This window comes from Thamnophis elegans, chromosome 2 (genome assembly GCF_009769535.1).
Source record: "Thamnophis elegans isolate rThaEle1 chromosome 2, rThaEle1.pri, whole genome shotgun sequence".
In the NCBI taxonomy this organism is placed as follows: domain Eukaryota; kingdom Metazoa; phylum Chordata; class Lepidosauria; order Squamata; family Colubridae; genus Thamnophis; species Thamnophis elegans.
Window position 1 is genome coordinate 102,244,869 of NC_045542.1, and position 17,699 is coordinate 102,262,567.

A 17,699-nucleotide genomic window follows, 5' to 3' on the forward strand; every position below is an offset into this window, starting at 1 on the left:
TGACATCATGCTCCATGGCTGCAGCCATAATTGCCGTGATTAGTCATGTGATGTTTCACTTTACAATCACATTGCTTCGTAACAGTTGTTGGTCCCAATTAAAATAACAGAGTTGGAAGGGATCTTGGAGGTCTTCTAGTCCAATCCCCTGCTTAGGCAGGAAACCCTACACCACTTCAGGCAAATTGTTATCCACAATCCAACAATTGTGGTCGATAAGTGAGGACCACTTGTATTTGGCACTGTCTAGCTTTACTAAAGTAGTCAGTTTGTGGTAGCACTCACATTTTATCAAAAATTCCACACATATACATCAAGTTCTCTTCAGATAGAAAAGATTTAATCCATTTATAAGAGTAAGATATCAAATAATGAATTAGAGATTCTAAACATTTTTTAAAATTTTTTGCTATGTTTAGTTTCCCTTTCAATTGCTGCATTTGCATTACATTTCCACATAAAAATATTCTAGTTTATATGAGCTTTATTATTCTTTCTCACAACCAGTAGTTTTGAAAAGTATACAAGGTAAATAGGTTGAGCCCAATAATATTAAATATAACTATGCTGCAGCTTTATTTCCAGTTTTACTTCAGTATTTTACTTCCCAAAAAGTGTGTGCTTTTTATTAGCATGATTATCCATTATTTATAATCTGCAGATTTTTTTCAAAACTCTTAAAGGATTTCAAGTGGGTATGAGACATCAAAATCCCTTTTGTTAAAAAAGAAGGCATATTATGATAGAGAAGCATATAGTTATTAGTTAGGGGGAAAATCCAGAATGAGATATTTTTCTGTTGCTGGGGTGCAGCAGATTAAGCAGGAGAATTTATGGTACAGCATTCCCTGCTAGGCATTTTTCCACTTCAGTTCCTCCCAAACTATTTTCAAACTATTTTATCCCTTGCTCAACACCATGGCCTTCTGAAGTTTCTTTATACTCCTGTGTGTCTTTTAACACGCCCTCCACAAAAAAAGAAGCATGGTTCTGCATCTCTGCTGATCAAAGAGTGTCAAATCCATTTTCCACATTTTTTTTCCAGGGACTACCACAGTTTAAGCCATGCTGCTTCCATGATCCAGAAGAGTCCTGGAGCCACCACAATGTTTCATGCAGCCCAATTAAAAGTTAACAGGGCATAATAATCATCCCATGTCTCAAAGAGTCTCATTTCCAACAAACAATTATATTGGGATCATTCTCTAATCTTTCATCCAATTCCTGATAGCTCATTCCTAGAGAGAAATAAAAAAAAATGATGATGAAAGATCATTAGTATAATTCTATTGCTTAGGCAAAGTAAGGAAATTGATTTATATTTCCCAAATAATCTAAAGATTGTCCTGGTTTTAGAATTGTTTGATATAATGTTATTCCTATTTACTTTTAAAAATATTTTGTTTCTGCTTTGTTATCTATTAATAAGTTACTTTATGTGTTCTGAGTAGATGAATACAGGGAATATGATTCCTTACCTGTTTTACAACAAATTTCATCATAGCTATGGCAGCCAGTGTATAGTCGAGCTGGATGACTTCTTTCATCTCGAGCTATTTTTACAGGATATTTTTGGAGCCGACGAATAAGACCCTTCATCAAACCAAACTGGATGAATTTTCTAAACAAGAGAAAAATGTGCTCAGAAATATTTAAGAACAACAGCAATAGCACTTAGACTTATACACCACTTCACAGTGCTTTTACAGTCCTCTCTAAGCCATTTACAGAGTCAGCATATTGCCCCCAACAATCTGGGTACTCAGACCTTGGAAGGATGAAAGGATGTCAACCCTTGAGCTGCTCAGATTTGAACTCCTGAAGTGAGCAGTGAGTTAGCCTGCAATACTGCATTCTAACCACTGAGCCACCATGGCTCTTAGGACACTGTGCAGAGCTTCTTCTTTTTTGCTATCCATCTAAATAGCTGATAAAAACAATTTTGAGATCAGCAGGAATGGTATTATATGTATTGCTGGTACAGAAATGTATTGTTTTGGACTTTTTTTTCCTGTACTGTACCACAGATTGTTATTGTCCACACGTGCATGGAAAATTTTGATATAAATATTGAAAGAGGTGAGAATACAAGAACCTTTTTCATACATGCACTACATTTAATGAGTAAAAATAATTATTTGGAGAGGGAATTGCTCAAAGGACAATTTAAGGTCAACCAACAGGCACACAATTATCAAATTTCTGCCTGCCACAATTGCCAAACAATATATGAGGTACAAGCTGAGTCTGAGTAAATTGGTGCGAAAGCAATGGATATCATGTATAATTCAATCCCCTCCCCTTGGCACCCCATTTCAATAGTCCAATAATATTTCACCCAACTGTTAGGTGGGAGATATCTTCAAAAAGCATCATCAGACTGGAATGCTGGACAGTTGGCCTTGGTGGGAAACTCCCTTCTGTCACATGCGCAGAGAGATGGTCAGGACACCTTCTAAAAACAATCCTCCAGCACATAATAATTCCCCTCCCAAATACCATGCACTCCCTCCCAGTTTCAATGGCAGCCAAAGCAGCAGTGAAGCAGAGGCTGACAACATGTTTGATAGACACAAACAGATCATGACAATTATTTCTCTTTCCAGACATCCTTAAGTTTCTAAGTTTTCTAGAACAAATGAATGCTTTGCCCAGTTGATACTAAAATACAAGTCTGGACACTTAGCATATTTTTCAGTGTATAAGACGCATACACTGAAAGTATAAGAAAAAAAAAGTTTTTGCACTCTGCAAACCTCCCAAAAACGGCCCTGTTTTTTTTTGTTTTTTTTTTTTCCAAAAAAGGGCATGAATAGCATTTAGGAGAGTGCTCCTGGGGGGTGTTCCTCCTAAAATGAGCAAAAAATGGGCCTTTTTTCTGCTCATTTCTGCCCTTTCCAGCCCCAGGAGCTCTCTGAAAGCTTCCTAGAAGCTATGCATGGCCATTTGGTGAAAGGGGCAGGGTTTCGGGAGGCAAAAAAATGCTGTATTCAGTGTGTAAGACACACCCAGATTTTCAGCCTCTTTTCTGAGGGAAAAGGTGCGTCTTACACTCAGAAAAATATAGTATGCATCAAGAATGTGATTTTACATGACCAGGTAATGCTACTGCTACAAATCAAATAACCAGACTCTTACACACAGGTTTACTGAAAAGAATAGGATAGCAAACAAATTAAAATAAGGAACTTCATATTTTGTTTTAGCCCATTATTATGTGATCTGGCAGCTGCAAGAAAGAAAAGGATATATTTGTTCTGAAAATATATATCCATTTTAAGTAAGCTGAACTGTGCTGTTTCTACTTGTCTAGATCGAGCCCTAGGAATTGTAGTTTGATGAATTTACTCTCATACAACTCTCAAGCAAAGTTCTCGGCCTTGTAGACAAGACAACAGTGATTAGATTGAAACCAGACACATTTAGCCTTTGATTGCTCTATGTGGCATATACTGTTGCTGAATTATTGATTTTCTGAAGGGAGGGAAAGCTTTCCTACCTTTCATCTACTCTCTGGAGTTGGAGGGTATAGCGGCAAATAAGGTCTCGAACAGTTGTGCCAGGGCTCAGTCCACAGTAGAGCTGGAAAACATCTCTCAAACTGGCTCGCTTGTGTCCTATAGAAAATAGTCAAACAACAAAATTGGGAAAGCTGCTGAAGATGATGTCTACCATCAAAATAGCTAAAATTTAAAGAAGAACAGCATTCAATATTACAATGTGGATTGCATTTACTCTAAATAACGACTAAAAATAACATTCCAACGGTGGGTGCAAATCAATCTGTACTGCCAAATATAGTTTATGGAACTGTTGCAGTCAGAGACAATGCCAGCAATTAAATTGCTATGAGATATTTATTTTGGACTGAAAGTCAGTCAAGAGCAACTAATTCATTTTATCTGCTATATATTATTCATAGGACTACTGCTGTCATGAAATAATTGTTTTATGGAAACATTTGTTACAATAGCTTAGAAAATAGCTTATATTAATAACTTTTGATTTTACTCAATCTCCCCCAAATATTTCAACAGGAAGAACATACTTGATAAGTATGAGGACAAGGACCAATTTTATACTAGTTCCTCTGGATTAGGCGGAAAATACACACTTTTTCTGAATTTAAGTTCAGCTCAACTCCCAAGAATGTAGTCTGAACAGAAACAAACAGGACTGCACATTCAGCCATCCATGCTTCTTTACCTGGTTTTGTGACATATGAGAGACATTCATCTTGCAAGCATTTATCATCCACTAGGTCCTGAACTTTAGGAGTTGTACAGTAAACATTTGAGTACTGTGGGAGGGAAAAAAGAGATTTCAGTCTATAATGGCAGAGTTGCAGCATTTTAGCTACTGCTGAGATTCCCATTAATTACTCATCAAAAGCATTCTAACAGAGTTCATAGTGGCATATAATAATATTAGCATTACATGAAATAATCAAATAGTATCAAGTAGCATTATAGTATAGTATGTTAATTTATAGTAATAATTAAGAAACTTTTGCCTTTTGGGTTATAGAACTTTCTCACTGAGATCACAGAACTTCTGCCATACCTGCAGCCTAAAATCTAGAACTCTAGAATACACCGTTGTTGTTTTTTGTGATGAAGGGACAGATCAATCTTAGCTGTTATTTGGAAGTTCTCTGCTACCAGCATCTCCAACAGACCTTCAGCCTTGCTGGGCTCTTGTCAGCAGAACAAAAACCAGGGAGGTGTGTTCTTCCCTATCCCTATTCCTGTTAAAAAACAATAGGCTCCCCTTCATCTGAAAGTAATTAATTGGTACAGAATGAGAGCTGGGGAGGTCTGGTACATAGAAGAAATAAGGTCTCCCTTTGCCCTTTTCTGATGCTCAAAAGGCCTTGATCTATATCACGGGTGTCAAACTTGATTGCGATAGTAGCTGAATGTTAATTTTTGGCAATTAGCATACATATTCTTCCCATTTACAGTTGAGTACTGGTAACCATTGTTTTTTTCTTAAGACGTGTACTTTAGATAAACTGTTTTCAACTATCAGGGACTGCTCATTTCATTAATATCTATCAGGTTTTTAAGCCACAAAATATCTTGTATGACAACTAGGGTTCCTCTTTTTGTTAAAATGGAATTAGATCAGAGGTGGGATCGGTAGTGGTGGCGGCGGAAGGCTCCGCCCATACGCACAAACGCTTCTGTGCATGCGTAGAAGTGTTGCACACATGTGCGCACAAAAGCAAACCGATAGTAAAATAAATTGAAACCCACCACTGAACTAGATAATGTCAAATTTTCTGTTTTGAGGTTTCCCAAAAGCCTAACTGGAAAAGATGCAGGAGTTGAAGAAGACAGAGATCAACACTCTTTCCTGTAATAATGTATCATGGGTGGCAAACTCGATTGTGTCACCGGCCGTATTGTGACGTTTTTTGCTATTGTGAAGCCAGGGTGGGTGTGGCCTGCGCTCGACGTATCTGGCCCGCAGGCTACCAGTTTGATAGGTCTGTAATAGATTATAAATGCACATGTCTATGCATATCCTCTTATTTCTCATCAGATTATTATAAGATGAAGCAGGAAGGGATTATTGGAGAAACAATTGCTCTATTAGGGTGTGAGTTCTATTCCTTAACAATTACTGTATGTTCTTTGAGAGATAACCCACCTTTACAAAGCACCATTTGATCATGCATAATCATGCAAATATATAAACTTGATATTTTATCATCTCAGTTCATCATACTGTATATACATTCTACTCACCTGAAGTATTGAAACAAGAGTGACTACACTGTAGTATCTAACAATAAAAGGAAAAACCATTAGAAAGTTAGAAACATAGAAAACTATATGTATATTATGAGAAAAAGATAAATTCAGAAAAGTAATAAATTATAGGAAAACCAGTATCACAGGTGATTGGATATATGATATTAATTCAAGGTAACCTTTGATTTAATATGATCCTCCCCTCTTCCAAATGGGTTGACAGAAAATAAAACATATTCGAATACTGTTAACCTAGAATAGTCAAAACCGTTGAGATGGATTGTGGCGAGACAGAAATTGGATCAAAAAATTAAATGAATAATTCTAGCAGAAACCAGACTTTTCCATGATCCAGCAAAATAATATACACATTATATTTATGAGCATATATGTATTTATACACTTTCTAGAAGTTAATCTTCAAAAAAATGACTGGTTTGGAAGATCTTAATCTAACTGTGTGTTATTCAATCCATGTTGACTCCTGGTGACTGCCTGGACAAATTCCTGCAGTTTTCCTGGCAAGATTTCAGAAGTGGGTTGCCATTATTTTCTTTGGGGATTGAGAGAAAATGACTGGCCAAAAGGCTACCTAGCTGTCTTTGTTCCTTAGCTGAGATTAGAATTCAGTCTCTTCTTTCTAATCTGGAATCTTAATTACCACCAAACTGGTTCAATATTAATCAAAGCAATAACATCTAATTGAAAATTAATTGCTTATAAAATATTTCTTATTAATAAAATTAAATGATTTTCATTGATACAAACCATTCTCATTTATACACAAGTATTTGCCATGTAGAAATATATAATATACTCCAAATACTTGCATGTGTAATAAACATACTTCCCTACCTCATTCCAACAGGAAAAAAAACACCCCCAAAATGGGTTAAGATGTTGAAAAGAGAACAGAAAGTGAGAACAAACAAGGGGAAAAAGTAGACTGTATATGAAAAAAAACAAAAGAAAAATCCTGTTTCTACTTTATCAAAATTAATTTTAGGCAAACAACTGCAGCTGCTCAAAGTATCTCCATCCATGATTTCTGGCCATTTCTGCTTCTTGCATAACTAATGAATCTTAGATAACACTTACACTTCCCCAATTTACAGTATGTGGAGAAAAGCTGGTAAGTTAAATACAGTCTAGTATGGAAATGTTATTAGGAAGATGATTAAAGTTGCAGAATTAAGGTTAAAAAAAGAGCCTTAATGTATGATTTTTTAAAAACTATGTTCAAAACAGTATCAGACCAATACACAAGAAAAAGTATGTATCCATCAAAAAAGAACCAGAACCTAATGTAAAGAGGATGTTAAAGAGTGGTTGCTGGAATATTATGTTACATTATGTTACATTACATCACAATAATGTAATGTAAAGCACTCTCTTTCCTTCTCTGTAGCTTTTTCTTTTGTGCACCTAGCACTTACAAAAGGTTTTGGACAGCGATTCGAACCAAATTGAGTTCCACATCTGCTTCAGCTGATATTTTCTGAACATGCCGAAATCCATCAATATACGGCAGGATCTAATATGAGAGAGGATGTATGCAAGGAATGTAAGGTTAAAAATGCATAAACATAAACCATTTTTTCCTCATAAGCTAAACCAGGAAGACAAAACAAGATGAGAAAATGTCCATATAAAAGACCATTTGATTTCAGTGGAAACATGTCTTAAGCCCTTTCACTTTGTTTATTTGTTTGCTTATCAAATATATGTAGCTTCCCATCTCATGAAATGTGACTGTTGCACGTGAACTACACTTAAGTGGATAGCAAAGGCAAATAAAGATCTTCTGCCAACACTTTAATTGATCAGAATTGATCAGAAAGAATGGACAGGTGTGAACATTAGCTGGGCGGTGGTGGTGGTTTGGATTTTGGATTTTATTGAACATTTATATGCCGCCCTTTTCCCTGAGGGGACTCAGGGCGGCTTACAACAATGGGGGAAGGGAGTGCAAGACAAGACTTAAAAGAAAAAAAAAACGTGAGTAAAAAAAAAAAATTAACCATAAAAACACAACATTCACTCAACATTCGGGCGGGGTGAGAATAAATCCTATCCCCAGGCCTGACGGGATAGCCAGATCTTGAGGGCTGTGCGGAAGGCCTGGACTGTGGTGAGGGTACGGATCTCCACGGGGAGGTTGTTCCATAGCGTCGGAGCTGCAACTGAGAAGGCTCTCCTCCGCGTAGTCGCCAGTCGGCACTGACTGGCGGATGGAATTCGGAGGAGGCCTACCTTGTGCGATCTGATGGGACGCAGGGAGGTAATTGGCAGGAGGCGGTCTCTCAGATAGCCAGATCCACTACCATGGAGCGCTTTATAGGTGGTAAGTAAGACCTTGAAGTGCACCCGACGATCAACAGGTAGCCAGCGCAGCTCACGGAGGATCGGTGTTATATGGGCGAACCGTGGTGCGCCCATGATCACTCGCGCGGCCGCGTTCTGAACTAGCTGAAGTCGCCGGATGCTCTTCAAGGGCAGCCCCATGTAGAGCACATTGCAGTATTCCAGCCTAGAGATCACAAGGGCTCGAGTGACTGTTGTGAGAGCCTCCCGGTTCAGGTAGGGCCGCAACTGGCGCACCAGGCGAACCTGGGTAAATGCCCCCCTGGTCACAGCCGACAAATGGTGGTCAAAACTCAGCTGTGGATCCAGGAGGACTCCCAAGTTGCGGACCCTGTCTGAGGGGTATAAATTTTGCCCCCCCAGCCTGATTGATGGAACGTTAGCCGAATTTTTGGGAGGAAAACACAACAGCCACTCGGTCTTTTCCGGGTTGAGCACCAGTTTGTTAGCTCTCATCCAGTCTTTAACAGCCTCAAGGCCCCGGTTCATCACGTCCACCGCTTCATTGAGTTGGCACGGGGCGGACAGATACAACTGTGTATCGTCCGCATATTGGTGGTACTTAATCCCGTGCCTCCGAATGATCTCGCCCAGCGGTTTCATGTATATGTTAAATAGCAGGGGGGACAGAACCGAGCCCTGCGGCACCCCATAGGTTAGGGGCCTCGGGGACGATCTCTCCCTCCCCACCAACACCGACTGCGACCTGTCCGAGAGGTAGGAGGAGAACCACTGTAAAACAGTGCCGCCCACCCCCACCTCCCGCAGTCGTCGCAGAAGGATACCATGGTCGATGGTATCGAAAGCCGCTGAGAGGTCAAGGAGAACCAGGATGGACGCATAGCCTCCATCTCTGGCTCTCCAGAGATCATCGGTCAATGCGACCAAAGCGGTTTCAGTGCTGTAACCGGGCCTGAAGCCAGACTGGAAGGGGTCAAGATAGTTAGCTTCCTCCAAGGTACGCTGAAGCTGTAAGGCCACCACCTTCTCAACAACCTTCCCCACAAAGGGGAGGTTGGAGACTGGACGATAGTTATTAAGAACTGCTGGATCCAAGGACGGTTTCTTCAGGAGGGGCCTCACCACCGCCGCCTTAAGCGCGGTGGGGAGGAGTCCCTCCCGAAGAGAGGCGGTAACAACCGCCTGGATCCAGCCTCGTGTCACCTCTCTGCTGTTGGCAGTCAGCCAAGAGGGACACGGGTCCAGTATGCAGGTGGAGGAACTCACAGCTCGCATAGCCTTGTCCACATCCCCGGAGGCAACATCCTGAAACTCAACCCAGAGATGGTCTACCAAGTCATTCCCTTGTGTCTCGGCTGGATCTGCGAGGGTGGAGTCCAGTTCCGATCGAAACCGAGCAACTTTGTCCGCCAAGAACTGACCATACTCCTCAGCCTTACCCTGCAGGGGGTTCCCCGTCTCCCTCCTATTTAGGAGGGAGCGGGTTATCCTAAACAGGGCGGCTGGGCGGGACTCGGCGGACGCTACCAAGGAGGCAATGTGTGATCTTTTGGCGGTTCTCAATGCCCGAATATACTCCTTGGTGCAAGCTGTCAACAGTGCTCGGTTCGATACGGACCTATCGGACCTCCACAGGTGCTCTAGGCGTCTCCTCCGGCGCTTTATCTCGCGGAGCTCCTCGGTGAACCAAGGGGGTCTCCGCGAGCCGCTGACCCGGAGGGGCCGTAGTGGCGCAATTCGGTCCAGAGACTCTGATGCTGCCGAGTGCCAGGCCGCAGCAAGAGTCTCCGCCGAACTGTGGGCGAGAGCATCTGGAATGACCCCAAGCTCCGTCTGGAACCTAACAGGGTCCATCAGTCGCCTGGGGCGGAACCACCTGGTCGGTTCCTCCTCCCCACGGTGGGGGTTTGGCCTCCGGAAGTCTAGCCTCAGTAGGTAGTGGTCTGACCACGACAGGGGAATGATCTCATTTCCCCTCAGACCAAGATCATAACTCCACTGCTCCGAGAGGAATACGAGGTCGAGTGTGTGCCCCGCTGAGTGGGTAGGGCCTCGAATGGTTAAATGATTTATTTATTTAGTTTCTATAGCCACCCATCTCAATCCATGATTCTGGAAGGCTTACAATTAAAAAAATATACTACAATTAAAACAATAAAAGCATTTTAAAATGCTAACTAAAATCCTCTAAAAACACCCAAAATAAATACAGCTGCTGAGATACATGGGCAGTTAACAATAACCCCAGGAAAACGGGCCCTTAGCACATTCAGCACTGTAGCTTCAGGAACACAGCCTGATGCTTACAGTTTTATGAAAGGCTAACAAGATTGGAGCCATTCTAATCTCTGAAGAGAGGATATTCCACAGAGCAGGAGTTATTGCAGAAAACGCCTAACTTCTAGTCTTCACCAGTCAACATTGTTTAGCTGATCTGCAGCGTGCCCAATCTGCTAGAGTGGATAGTTAAGACTCCTGGAAAAAGGTGGTCCCTCAGGTAACGCAGACGCAAGCCATGTAGGGCTTTAAAGATGACAACTAGCTCGAATTGCATTGCACCCAGAAACATACTGGTCGCCAATGTAGCTCACGCAGTAGTGGTGTTGCATGTGTTGATATCAGGCACCATTTGTTACCTGTACAGCCATTTCCTTTGTGCATTTGCAGGCTCTTAACAGCTTTTATCAGAATAACAAAAGCAGCATTTTAGCATTGTGCCACAAGCCCTAGCCCTCGTGAATGTGTAATGTTATGATGCATACAAAATATGGGCAAAGGTTGTACTGCATTGCCATAGTGCTGCTTGCAACACTTTGACATTTTTCCCCTTTGACCCTATCCAAGGTTTTTTGCTGAACAAAGATCTTAGCAAATACACAGTTTTAAGGAAGGAATGTATGCTTATTCATATCTACATCCACATGCTTCACTCTAACTCTTTTCATGTGCACACAAATAAGTGCATAGGTTCAAGTAAATTTCAGTTGCAATTAACCTGCCATTGATAACTAAAATACAGTTGTTGCTTAACATGTGTCAGACCTTAATGACCAATTATGATGGATCTCAAAAAATATACTTACAACCCATCCTTGAAATTACCTTCCTGCATCCCAATGCTGTCACATGACCCCTTTCAGCTGCTTGGAAATTGGTTTGCTTTTAAGACCAGCTGCAGCATCCTGTAGACATGTGACCATGATATGCAACCTTTTTTGGCATTTATAAAGTTCATGGAGTCCTGCTACCCTTCTTAAAAAAACTCAATTCTGATGAATAATATTCTCATTGAATATGCAATTAAATAAATACAGAGGGATTAAGAACACAAAATTGCAGTCTTAATCTCAAAACAAGAAAACATTTAGCTAGAACCCCTTTCAATACAATGGGGACCGCTGAATAAACTAGAACACATTCAATCTGCTTGGAGAGAAATTGTTTTCAATTTTTAATCCCCCAGGAGGTTAATTCATGTGTGTGTGTAAATTGAAGGCAAGTTCTCCGTCCAATGTTGATATTATTATGAAATCCATTGGTGGGATTATTTCAGGCTAATTTTTTGCACTAACCTGTTGAGTAGTGAGGTCCCACTGAGAATTTAAAAAGTCATCTTTATCTTGGGTGAAGACAGGGACATCATATTCTTGTACAATGGGGGGATCTGGACGTTGCTCAATCACTTTCAGGTGAATGGTGTTTGATTCATCTATGAAAAGGGGCAATGTTTATCTCAATGCAAGATTATTCTATCACAACAGGCCTGCTGGAATTGAAATACATCGGACAACAATAACAGACCCTACTTTATAGGGTATAATTGGACTGGGTATGCAATGGGAGTGCTCACATTACAACCACAATTAAGTTTTAATGTTGAATGTACAGCAATTTTCAAACCAGTGGGTAATCGGATAACCCAAGTGAATGATACTCCAAACTAATAGGATAGTGTTACAGTATAGCCTATTCACCTTATTGTCTTACAGCATGTTGCACTTAGTACTAGAGAGAATATTCAAATTATGCAAAACCCCAAGGACAAATTAGTGTCTTTTCCTTAATCATGTCAATTTATAAGAGCCAGAGTATATTTGTAAAGAATAGTAAGAACTTCCTTCAAAGAACCAACATCCAACAATTTTTCATACTTTGTGGACCCTTGATCTAAGGGGCTGAGAACTGTGGAGGTACTAGGCTAGAGAATACTGCTTTGGGAGATGACACCTCCCTTACCACCCAACAAATAAATAGAAACTACAGTATACTGTATGCTCAAGAACATTGGTACAGAATTCTTCTTGCTGTTGAGCAAAATCATATTCTTATCTACTTTACCTGTTCAAATCGAGACATATAGATGTGGAGAAGGCAGCACTAAATAATAAGTGTCCTTCTTTCTCAATGTGCTCCATGGTCTTACTGCCCAAGAATCACAAGCCTGAATTTTAATATGCTCCGTTCCAAAATATATTTTGTAACAATATGCTTTGTGAAAATACCAATAGGCAGAGTGCATTTGCCAGTAGCATTCAGTTCTTCAAGTAGAATGGTCATGATGGGTATCAATTTTTGCTTGCTCTCATCATTGGAAATGAAGCCACTTTCAAGCTAGGAAAGAGTAGAGTTGATGATCAATTACAATCAAACGATTACTAGCAGCAGTAGCATGGATCGACTGTGTGCCCCACTAAAAGAAAATACAACTTCGTTCAAATAAACCTAAGCATATTTTTCATAGCAATAATAAAAGGGAAACTCAAAAATAGAATTAAGCTCTTAGGGTATCATGCATTTCATTATTACAGTCACAGAGAGTGATGAAAGGGTAGGCATAAGAGATCGTGATTTGTAGATGAATGGTCTTGAAATAAGCTAAAAACTGTTTGACTTTTACAGCACACAAAATACCCAGAAAAGCAGCATAAATGTTTGAAGAATACTTCTGGAATAGTACAACTTTGCTGCAGGAAATCAGAGGTGGGTTGCTGCCGGCTTGGCCCAGTTCAGTAGAACCGGTAGTGGCCTGGAGCAGCTGAGAGCGAAACGGTACGGTGGCTCTTTTAGCTTGCCTGCCCAGGCTCTATACCTGTTTTTATGGCAAAAGGCAAATTGCGCATGCACAAATAGCATGCGGCGCTGTGCGAACCCTGACAATCAGCTGGTTGTTGCAGGTGCAGTGGATTAACAAGCGCATGCACACAATCACTGAACCAGTAGTGACAGTAAGTGCAATCCACCACTACAGGAAATAGAGTAGCAGGTATAGAAAAACAAAGTGGCTATACTTTACAAGTTTTAATAAGAATATATAATCTCCAGCAAAAGTCTTCAGAGTGCAAAGGACTGGAAGTGAAATATCTGTTGTGATCAGCTAAGAAACAGCTATGACAGTTCATATTCATCACACAACTTCATCAGGGGTCACTCAAGGACTTAGAGGTCCTAAAAATATATATCAGGTTTGCCATTGGCAATTAGACAAAAAAAATGAAGAGTGAAGACAAATATGCTTCTATGTTGCCTTTTCTGTCACACTGCTTGCTGTCTGTTTGGAAGATCATATCCCAAAGGTTAGACTGTCCTAATCCTACTGGCATTTTATAAAGCACTGAAGACCTGGGATATGTTCCAGAGTCTGGAAGTTGGGAGAATAAAAGCTGCACTGAGAGGATTTTGATGATACTTTTGTCTGGGTTTATTACTGGCATCCACTGTTAGTTTTTCCCCACATTAATATTGGTTTTTTTAATGATTTTAATGTGTTGTTAGCTGCCCAGAGTTGTATTTATGAGATGAGTGGAAATGAAGTATAATAAAAGATAATTTAAAAAATCTATACACATATGAGAGCAGGAATGAAGGATATCATAGTTATGCTATTTCTAACCTCCAGAGTAGTAAGATAACCTGCCAATTTCTTCACAATTGGTTCCAGTGCACAGGTCTTAGCTCTTGCATCACAAACAAAGCCAAGGTTGAAGTGCAAGGCATTCCGGGTGTATTTCTTATGTTCAATGCAAACTGGGCAACCAATTAGCTTTTTTTCCATAGCTGTACTGGATTTTGGTAGAGCAGGGGAGAGAAGAGAGAGAAAACAATTAACTTTCCAGCACTCAAAATACTGAGCAATTGTATTTCTTCATCAAGCAAGGTTTTTCTTACAGTGCTCCTGCATAATACTCACACTGTGATAAGCTTATTTTGGAGTTCGGGTTTGGTGATGATATATACTTGCACTGTATCAAACAACTCTCGGGAAATAAAATCCTCTGGTACCTGCAGGAACAAGACAGAGCTGCAAATAATTAATAGACAAACAAATCAATAAATAATGACCTTAACTTTTAGGGCAACACTATTTTTAAGCTATGGCAACATGTTTTTCAAACAAAGGTGAAAAAATATTTTATACACCACTGCAAAAATAAAATACGCAATCAGAAATAAAAATAGACAAGCAGATGCAAAATAAGAAGCTTTGATACACTTGATGTATCCATCATTCCGTCAAAAGTAAGGCCCTCATGAACAACACGATGTTTTCCTAGGTCTCGGCTTCAACTCCAGTCAAGAATAATAAAGAGAAAATCTAAAATCTTGGACAACTGATGCCAATCAGAGCAGAAAATAACAAACGAGGCAGGTAGCTTTTGCACAACTCACTTGATACGTTATTTTAGGCCCCAGTGTTGGGTGGAATTCGCTGAAAAATATACACTCAATTCTGCTGCTGATTTCCATGGTTGTAACTGAAAAAAGATGAAATACATAGAAATGAATGAACAGCTACATACATGGAAAAATTTACTCTTATTTTCTTTTAATCCAATTTCAAAGCCTGACCCCCCCTCCCCTGATGTAAGCGTGGCTTACAAAAGAAAAAAAAAGAAATCACGGCCAACTGGAAGGACAAAACACTCAAACATAACTAAAGAGGACTCCAAAACACTCTACCCAAGGCCTGAAAGAACAACCTGGTTTTAAATAATTTGCTAAACATCATAAGCGTGGGAGTTGCATGAATCTCTGGGGAGATATTGTTCCAAAAAGTGCAGGTACTGCAACAGAGTTTGCCTATCTTCTGAATCCTATAAGACAACATAGTTTAATCACACAGGTTCAATATTCATCTCTGTCAGGTCGATCTCTACAGGTAGGTTGGCACCAGTGAGCAAAAAAAATCATTCACAAAGTGATCTGATCACAACAATGGAATAATAATAATGTTCTCCAGAATCAGATTATATCTCATCTGCCCCAAGAGAAAATCCAAATCTAGGGTGTGAGCTGTTATGCACGATATTCATGATGTCTTTGGACAGGTCTATGGTTATCATGGTGGCCACAAACTCCTGAGTTGCCTAACTCAATAGCACCAGCTTGATATCATCAACATCCTCTGAATGGACATTTGCCCCAAGCCTGATGACTCACATCTAGGAAAATCTTTACGGCAAAAACAAACATTATTGTGGGTACGCAAGAACAAAACCGTATGGAAAGATGGAGAAAGGAGACCACTGAACAAGACATAATATGAAAGGAGATTATGGCTGAAGAATCCAATCTCCCTTATACTATTTGTTGGACCTTGCACAGGTTGAGGGTTGGAATACTGCCAGAAACATAACACTGATAATGATTTATTTTTGCCCGATGACAAAACCAAGGTGACTTCATTCTGGCAGTCTAAAGTCTGATCTAGACACAGAAAAAGAACATCACCAGCTGCTAAATTGATGTCCCAAGAACTAGTGGCCTCAGAGTCTCAATTACCAGCTTAGTGATGAAATCCAGCAGCTCAGCCAGGGGAGATGCTATACAACATGGAAGGCAGTGGAACAGCAACAATTACATGTGTTCCTTGGAAACCAACTTCAAACCACAGAGCGATTCACTTACTGACCCACAATGCCTGCTTAAGGGCTGTAGAATATGCCAGGATTGCCATTGCTAAGCAATGCAGTCACACGATATTTCACTTTAGAACCACATCACTTAGTGACAGAAATCACAGTCTCAATTACCACAAAAAGAAGAATGGAGCAGACCCACAGTTACAGCTAGCATCTGTGATGCCGCAGGGAATCCTACTGGCCTCAACAGGCCAGGCAGCAGTTGGAAGAACTTGCCCTATTTTTATATGGAACAAATTCCACAAAAGTAGAGTGATCATTGAATACCAGGTTAACCCATATTTCTGTAATCTTACCTCCTGCACTGAATATGTAACCTAAGCAGTAAGCTTACATTCGGCATAATTTTAGCTTATCACTGGAAGATTAGCATAACTATCACACTGAGTGTGATAGTGTGTATGTAACTAAGAGTGTGTATGTAACTAATAAATCAGGATGTGAGTTGTCTGTGATTTATATACAATCTTGTACAAGCCAGAACGCTGTTGAATTATTCTTGTTCATTCAAGACTAAATGAATCACTGATCAAAGTGTCAAGATCTAAGAGTCACCCTTAGTCAGAAAGAGCCAGAGGGAGTAATCAGTGCATTTTGTGAAATGCAATTCAGAAACTGTTGTTTTGAGCAACATAGAAGGCAGCCCCTAACACTCTCACTCTGATTCCCATTGACAGCATAAGAATACTATAAATACTACACTATAAAGAGTACTTACAAACAGTCCCTCAATTTCCAGATGCCCATATTTTCCAAAAGAGGGCAGGACAATATCCCATGATAACAGTAATGTCTACCCACTCTATCCATCACGTTGAGAATGGCTTTATATTGTACTTAGCAATCTTCTAAATTGGCTGAAAACAAATGCCCTATTTTTCATTGGAATTCTCTGTTAATCTTCCTATTTATGCATGCACAAATGTGTAAACGACAGTACTTGGAGATTAACCTACCTACCATAGTCCATCAATTTATTCAATGGCTTTTTTCAGACTTGGCCACTTTAAAATTTTGGGAGTTGAAGTCCATGCCTCTTAAAATTGCCAATTTTGACAATTACTGCTTTAGTTCATAAATTACAAGCCAGTCCGCATTTCTTTAAATATAACCGATTCCCACAATTCTGGCAGTGTGTGTGTTTTTTTTCCTTTTTAAAAGCTGATGGAAATGACTTGGTGGAAGAAATTTACAGATCAAGGGATATTCTTGCCTTCCATCAATAATCAAACTGCCTGTGAAGTTACAGGGTAGTATTGCTCAAGAAAGGCCTATTTAATGCCCGGTCCCCTGAACTAACAGAAAGCTGCCTTGGGGTTCACGTAAACTCCTAAAATCTCCGCCAGATAGCGTGCCCACGAAGGGAGGAATCGGGAGCCTTCACATGCTCTCCTTCCTCTTAGGTAGCCAAAGACCAGCCCACAGGCTCTGCACCTACCGGAAGAGCACGGCCAAAGCACGCATGTGCAAGGCTAACTCCAACTGGGTGAGCGAAAGACCCTGGGGGGAAAAGCAATCGATCTCACAGCGCCTGCGTCTTGGTGGCCCTGGAGAAAAAAAAAAAGAAAACAACCTCCCGGCAGATCTCCGCTCGCAAACGTGCTCCCCGACCTTGCCCGCCGGTAACCATACGGCACTAAAGCTAAGATCGGAATGGTAGTTACGGACGTACAATGCTTGTCACATGTCGCGCAGT

General features: G+C 40.3%; 1 protein-coding gene across 2 annotated transcripts; it reads right to left on the bottom strand.

Annotated features, from left to right (window-relative positions):
* Positions 1 to 608: 608 nt before the first annotated feature.
* Positions 609 to 17,675, bottom strand: NPRL2 (NPR2 like, GATOR1 complex subunit). Of its 2 annotated transcripts, XM_032209316.1 has the most exons (12): positions 17,442 to 17,675; positions 14,751 to 14,836; positions 14,272 to 14,363; positions 13,975 to 14,143; positions 12,587 to 12,695; positions 11,657 to 11,793; positions 7,196 to 7,293; positions 5,754 to 5,790; positions 4,207 to 4,300; positions 3,500 to 3,617; positions 1,479 to 1,621; positions 609 to 1,238 (listed from the first exon to the last, which is right to left on the bottom strand). In XM_032209316.1, the coding sequence occupies exons 2-12, from the start codon at positions 14,826 to 14,828 to the stop codon at positions 1,171 to 1,173; spliced, it is 1,143 nt and encodes a 380-aa protein (XP_032065207.1). In that variant the 5' UTR covers positions 14,829 to 14,836; positions 17,442 to 17,675; the 3' UTR covers positions 609 to 1,170. The 2 variants fall into 2 exon arrangements, with proteins under 2 accessions (XP_032065207.1, XP_032065208.1); XM_032209317.1 differs by lacking the exon at positions 17,442 to 17,675 and having other exon boundaries at positions 14,272 to 14,382; positions 14,751 to 14,841.
* Between the last annotated feature and the right edge of the window lie 24 nt (positions 17,676 to 17,699).

Excerpts from the sequence above, each read along its gene's own strand:
- NPRL2 (XM_032209316.1), bottom strand. The coding sequence starts at position 14,828 with ATGGAAATCAGCAGCAGAATTGAGTGTATATTTTTCAGCGAATTCCAC. Across the intron at positions 14,364-14,750 it reads GGCCTAAAATAACGTATCAA|GTACCAGAGGATTTTATTTC; the intron begins GTGAGTTGTGCA and ends TTGTTCCTGCAG. Across the intron at positions 11,794-12,586 it reads CAAATGCACTCTGCCTATTG|ATGAATCAAACACCATTCAC; the intron begins GTATTTTCACAA and ends CCCTTTTCATAG.